Source organism: Trachymyrmex septentrionalis, unplaced genomic scaffold, assembly GCF_001594115.1.
Source record: "Trachymyrmex septentrionalis isolate Tsep2-gDNA-1 unplaced genomic scaffold, Tsep1.0 scaffold19, whole genome shotgun sequence".
In the NCBI taxonomy this organism is placed as follows: domain Eukaryota; kingdom Metazoa; phylum Arthropoda; class Insecta; order Hymenoptera; family Formicidae; genus Trachymyrmex; species Trachymyrmex septentrionalis.
In genome coordinates, this window is record NW_017305071.1 from 56,239 (window position 1) to 63,370 (window position 7,132).

At 42.6% G+C, this 7,132-nt stretch overlaps 1 protein-coding gene across 2 annotated transcripts in view; it reads right to left on the reverse strand.

The window, feature by feature from the left end:
* LOC108746882 (LIM/homeobox protein Lhx9-like) overlaps window positions 1-7,132 on the reverse strand; it is a 52,213-nt gene that overhangs the window by 34,857 nt on the left and 10,224 nt on the right. Inside the window, exons 1-2 of one of the 2 annotated variants that reach the window (XM_018483942.1) lie at window positions 5,062-5,520; window positions 832-1,040 (exon numbers count right to left, since the gene is read on the reverse strand). In XM_018483942.1, coding sequence (XP_018339444.1) covers window positions 832-1,040; window positions 5,062-5,442 — 590 coding nt within the window. In that variant the 5' untranslated portion in view covers window positions 5,443-5,520. Of the gene's footprint in view, window positions 1-831; window positions 1,041-5,061; window positions 5,604-7,132 lie in introns of those variants that run through there. The other variant, XM_018483941.1, reaches the window with a different exon arrangement.

A 7,132-nucleotide genomic window follows, 5' to 3' on the forward strand; every position in this document is an offset into this window, starting at 1 on the left:
AATTTGAATTTCATTCATTATTGACGAAGATATTGTATATACAACTTTGAGCTAAAAAATACGCGATGACTTTTTACTACACCTAACATATATATGTATTTCGATTTTTCTTCTAATTTTAATTCTATATTTTTAAATCACACGAAGGCCCCAGATTTTAAGATTTCCAGATATATTTAGATATCGTAACGATGTCCACATGATGTACAGAATATATTTTAACAATATAGCGAATAATTGCCATAGATATTGGAAAAAAAGAAGGCAAATATGATTATGACGTAAAACGGCAACTTCCTAGTTCCGCGGCTATTTTGCACGAGAGGAATGTTGATTACACGATATTGGCTCCCAGGAATCTCGGCACGGTATAAACGAACGCGCGGCAAGTACCACGATAAATTAGCCATAATGGCCGCGCACAATAACAGTATTTATTATTAATAACGAAGCGTCGGGCGTTGTTATTAGTTTCAAGAAATTAGACGGCGCCGATTCTCTCTGTCGGCCGCGCGGAATCGCGCATGCGCCGGTAAAGCCGGACTATCCAATGTCCCATGTTGTGCGACGGAGTACCTAATTTAATGGAAGCGATAATTTCTAATTTATTCATGAGCCACCATTATCAACTTTTCGACTTCGTGATAAGCGGCGATACGCGAAGAAGCGTGCGGTGACCGTTCTCTGAGGACGTTCTCCACTTTTTACCGAAAAAGGAACTTTTTCATTCTCCTTTCCTTTTTTTCTTCAACTTTCTCGGCTATTTTTCCGAGTGTGTTGATCGATGGATTCAATATGTTCGGTTCAAGAGAGATTAACAACACGACTCACCGTCTGTAGTCGGCCTTGCAGAGGATCATGCCACTTTTGGTGTAGCAGGACTGGCCGATCTCTCCCAATACTACGTTGCAATACGTGCACTTGAGACAGCCAATGTGCCAGTAGCGATCCATCGCTAGCAACAGCCATCTTTCCACTATTTGTACACCGCAGGCGGCGCATTGCCGAAGGCCCGTTGACCCGCTAGGGACACCTTCTTGCTGCAACATCAAGTTTTCATTTGTATCTAGTTAAGGATATACTACCCAGTTTAATTAATTTGTATAGTTAAACTTGTTACTACGTATTCTCGAGACAGCAAGAGAGAGAGAGAGAGAGAGAGAGAGAGAGAGAGAGAGAGAGAGATGATTGCTTAGTTAGAAGTTCGAGTTCTAAAAAACGATGACGGACATATCTTTTTGAAGAGGACGCGTATACGAGTTGCCATAGGACTTCGAAATCGTTTCTAGCCCATTATAAGTAGAAATTCAAGCATCGTGGTAATTAATGCGAAACAGAAAGTCATTAACGAACACTAAATCATTACGGCGTCTTAAGTGCGCGCTTATTATGAATGCTTACTCGTGATTATGCAAACACACGTAGGCGAACGTAACTCTTGCTAGCGGGATCTACAACTTGCTCGCTAATTTCACTTTGTGCAACATTGCTCAGTATTGTTAAAAATACTTTAATTTTATCATTAATTCAACACTGGTCTTGTTCTTCTTGCCGATATCTTGAGTTCTTGTTCCAATCGATAATTATATTTATTTAAAAAGAGATGAAAAACAATTACGATATAGTAGTTTTGTGTATAAAGTAATAAAAAATTTAAAGATGACAATGTAAAATTAATTGGTCTATCTGTGTTATTTGTAGAAATATACACATAAAAAGAAAAGAAACAATTCGGTGATTAAAAACAAGTGTCGATTTCAATACCAGCCAGATGCGCTGTTATTGCAGCTGCAGATGTACACTGAGAGAAAAATATTTGTGACCGTAATCGTATGATAAAATATAGATAATATAATTATGGTTAGAAGCTCAATTTTTACAGTTATTGCCGCTATACTGTTGGTAATAATAATTCTATTTACAACTCTACCCCCAAAAATATAGAGTTGCTACCGAAAATGCCTATTGTAGTTAAATTATGGCAATTGCAACTATTTTTTCTCTCAGCGTAGCTATAGATCTCTATGTTGAAAGTACAAAAATTACACATTGGACATACGCGTGTACTTAACGTGTGTACTTGTATTTGTTACATTCGTATAATATCTATCAACGTAGTAATCCCGTGGCGTAGGATGACTTTCAAATAACAACGTCTGCCCGTGCAGTTATGCGAATAGTCGGACACGGTACGCTACGCACAGCAATATTCATTCGACTTGCGTCACAGAATATGAGAGCGAATGCGTTAATTGCTATTGCGTCGTGTCGACGAGCGTAGTTTCCGAAGAGAAAGAAAAAAAAAAAAGATATATTTCCCGCGCGAAAAGAAAAGAAAAAAAAAATGTTCTCAACTGCGCATGTGATCTTACTTTGACTTCCGTTTTGATGCCGGAGATCCATTTATTCATCCGTGGCGTAATAGCGTATTGATACGAGTATTGGACTTCCATGACGCACTTCACTGTATGTCTCTCTCTCTCTCTCTCTCTCTCTCTCTCTCTCTCTCTCTCTCTCTCCGCGTGGAGCACGAGATAAGAAAAGAAACGGAGCGAAAGAAAAGAGAGGGGGGGAAAAAAAAAGAACTACGACGAAAAACTGATCTCGGGCCGCACTCCGGATTCACTCGGCCAATGATATCACTCGACCTCGAACAAGTTCCCGTTGCGATACACTCACTTTCCCCCACCGCGATTTGCGGGATTTCAAGGATTTCGGAGGACCTCGCTTCCCCGTCGAATTTCACACAGTACTACGGGAAATCAGAAGCGAAGCACCTAAGAACCTCAGACGACTACGAGCGAAGCTTGCCACGTTTCGGCGACGCCGCGTATCCTCGCGTAACGCGGTGCATGGACGTACGTATATACAGAAAGGGAATGAGAGGAGAGAACAGAGAGAAGAAACGAAACGAAGCGAAGCGAAGCGACGTACGGACGGGACCCAACTGGCTGGTGCTGCGGGCCCCCCGAATGCCTTGCGGGCCTGCGCGCGGGTTCAGGTACCTTGGTCTCAGGGTAGGGAGAGTGTAAAAAGGCGAGTCTAGGAAAGATCCAACCGATGCTGAAAGAGAAGGCGAGATAAAGACAGAGCGACGGATCGAGGAGGCGAGGGGAAGGGAAACAGAGCGGGATTGAGAGGGGAGGTGAACGGAGGGACCCATTCGTGTGCCAGACGGAGAGAGACCCGACGGCTGGGAAGGGGAGAGAAAGGGGAAGGGGTCTTTTCCATAGCATCGGTTGAGAGAAGAGAATGGTAGGAAGGGGGAGAAAGGAGAGAGAGAGAGAGAGAGAAACCAGGAGAGGAACAAAGACAGACAGAGGTGAGAGAGGAATATATTCTGGGACAGGCTTCCTAAGTGCCGTGAGTCTTACAATGTTGTGTAAAGCGAAAGTTGCGACGAATTTTCAGATACATTACGTATACATTTATGGAATATAATGATGAAGAAAGTAAAAAACATTAAGTAGCGGAAAAAAAGAGAAGAGATATAGTACGAAAAACAAATTATGAAAAAAGAGATGCGAAATAGGATAGAGAAAGAGAAGCAAAATAGAGGGATAGAAAAGAGAAGGCAGGTAGAAGGAAGTCTAAAACCATGAAAAGATATAAAGGAGGTAAAGATGAAAATACGAAAAATATACGAGGATTTGAGAGAAAAAAATAAGGAGAACGGTAGAAGTGAGAAGAAAATAAACAGAAGGAATAACGAATAGAGAAGACTCAATGTAGAGAAAGAAAGAAGCGGCGCGAGAGAATAAGGATGAATCGGAGTGAGATGGTGCGAGTGGGACAAGACTGAGGAACTATAAGAAAGATTGTAAGAAAAAATGACAGAAAAAAGATCCGAAAAAAATTCGAAGAATGTATGAATACGACAGTACGTCATTCAAGAATCCAAATAACCGATGGATTCGAGTTAAGAATTGTGGCGTCTGATTATTTAAATCATGAGAAGAAAAAAAATTTTAGAATGCGAATTTTAGAAAATTTAACCGTATAAAATTTCATAATTTTCAGACGCCTGGAGTAAAAAGTGTTTATTTTGATTTCCAAAACAGCCACTATTAATATCGGATAATGAGATTCATCTGTTTCTAGATACACAAGAAAGTTATGCAAGAAAGTTTTAAAACATGTAACTTTTGTTACTGTCATCCAAATCAATATGGTGTCATTCTCTTCCAGTCATAATTGACAAAATAAAATCCCGATTACATTTTTCTCAAAAAGATACAATTTAAACTGTGGTCGTAACACAATTTCGTATGTTATATACATTTATACAAATAGTAGAGAAAAGCTAGATAATTAGAGAAATTATTTAGAAAATAAGAAAATGTCCTGTTAAAAGATTTAAACCAGAACGTAATTGAGAAAAAAAGACTCTATAGTAGCAATCGTCGAAAAACAGTTCACGAAGTAGAGCAACAGATGTATGTACGTCTTTGGGCGTTGGAAACCGGAAGACAGGGTACAGTCAACACAGAAAGGTGAATAAAGAATGAAAGTTGGAGAAGCAATATACTCTGAAAAAGGCAGAACGTTGTGTGATGCAAGGGCAGGGAAGAGAAGAAAGGGAAAGGGGCAGGTAAAGCGTCGAGCAGAAAACTGCAAGAGGGAGCCCCGCGCGGGCCCCTCCGCCCCTATTCAATTATATTTCTCCATCATAAATGCCTATATTGTTACGTTTGTCAATGGTGGGGTAAGTGAGGGTCGGACGGATAATACTGTCGAATTGTACCCTGTGACCCTATGTTATACCGTTCCCGAGTCCTTTATGGACAAAGTCGGAGGGTCTTGGAATTTTTCACCACTCTTCGTCTTTGGAACCACCTGTATCGCTTCACTTCGTCGTCGGCAAGAAAAAATTGAATTTCAGATCGTGTGCAATTTATACGCGCATAAATAATTAAAAATAATTAACGAAACACTGATATTTCAAGAATAACCATCCAAAGACATCAGGAGACACGGTAGTGTCTCGACGCTAAGACAAAGCGTAGCATCGAAATAAATTATTAGATAAAATCGGACTTTATGCAAAAATACGATATTCACCTTGAGGGTGCAGTTGTTGTTGTGATTAACCGGCGGGTACGCGGGATGCCCCGGCATATGGGGATGGGGGTGTCCAGGGTGATGTGGATGATCTGGCATCATGCCGCCACCGCTATGATGATGTCCGTTGCTGCCCATACCCTGTCCAGGTTGTAGGGCACCGTAAGGGGTGGCGGGATCGCCGGCACCACCACTATGCTGAGGTGAATGCGGGCTGGGTAAGTCGGGGGTGGTCGTGGTGCCGCCGCCACCGCCACCTCCGCCACCTCCACCGGTCCCATACGCGTGATGCGGCCCGCCGGGCCCTGGATGATGCGGACTGCTCGAGAGCGAGGGATGGTGGGGGTAGGCTGCGGAGTGGCCCGGATGGTGGGGGTTCATGCCAGCGGTTAACGCGCTCGCCAGTTTGACCGATGAGAGGGTGGGCTCGGAGAGCCCACCGACGGTTTCCAACGGCGAAACGAAGAAGAGAGGAGCGGCTATGCGGCGCTCTATTGCGTCTCGGCACCGGCGGCTCTTTTCTTCCGGTACTTCGGTGAAATCTGTAACAATAAAATAAGTATTTTTATTTTTTTTTTTATTTTTATTTAATTAATTGATTGATAAATCGAGTAAAGGTCTGATATAAATATCATTGTTTGATACTAAAAGCTAGTTCAGTATATCGATTATCTTTCCGCTTGATTCTTTTCTTACAACAAATCGACAGTAAAATCTTAATTGTTATATAAATTAAAGACGCATCGCAAACATATTATATATCTGGTACACTCTTAATATTATAGAGTAGTGGTGTTTCGATGCCTCCTATCACGTACTTTACCTATCGTTGTTACTGTATTTAAAAAATCCTACTTTATTTTTATAACGTGACATAAAAATCATAGAAATACAAGGAAATTTCAACTATTCGAGAGTGCACTAGAATTGACGAAACAGCCTGATCTGTTCTTTGTCGAAAGCCTTGAGATCGGCAAGTGTGACCTGTGCGGCACGCCCATCTTAATTAACAGTAATTGTTCGTCCCTAGCTCAGCGGGTGTCGACCAACCAACCTTCCATTCCAAACTTCTGTCTACTTGTCCTTTGGGGCGCAACAAGCGGTCTTTATTTGATCGGCCTTAAGGGCGGATGATATCTTACAGGAATATTCTGTTCGTGAGAAGATGAACGTTAGCATATAACGGTTTTCTCTAATAACATTTAACGATGTGTGTGTGTGTGTGTGTGTGTGTGTGTGCGCGCGCGCGCGCGCGTGTACGCATAATAATTAATGAATAATGGAGAAGTAATTATCTTCTTGTAACGACGACGATCGATAATAAATTCGTCGGTCCGACAATCTCATAAAGAGAGATAAGCGTGCGTAACGTTAAAAATTTCTTTGTTATGCAAAAGGGTGCGATTCGTTTCGATAAATGCGATTCCACTGTACACGCGGGGAAAGTAAAACTGTCGGCGCGACCTCGGTGGGAGAAAGTAATTAGCGCGCGCGCGCGCGCGCGCGCGCTGAAGCATATGTTATTCCACGATGCAGGCGCACATCGGTACATCGGAACACACTCAGGCTCTTAATACGTATTTAATTAAGTATGCCGTGGTAGAGAGAGCGTAGGAGGACGCGCGGAGGAGGGCGGACGACGGGGGAGTTTATAGTGGATATCAGTATGGGCAACCATAACTCTCTCGCGCCTCCGCCAGCGAGCAGCGTGCCACTTATACGAGCACCTACCGCGATGGAATTTCATCCTCGCCGTTACCACATAAATCTCCGGCGCATTAATGCCCTTACGGACTCGCCCGCTCCGCGCGTTTCTGCGTGTCGGCTTCTTCTTAATGCGGTTACTTAGGTGCCGCACGCGTGTCGCGCGGCGCTCCGTTCGCAAGTTGGCGTTTCAGAAACTATCGCGAATTATCGCATCGATCATACAATCGGAATAATTAACCGGATTACCGCGTTAAGAGATCGTGCTCGTATCGCGGATTCGTACGCGAAAAGTACCGTGGGTGATTGTCGAACAGGTAAATTAAAAGCATAAGGAACATTTATTCAAATCGGTATCATCAAAATA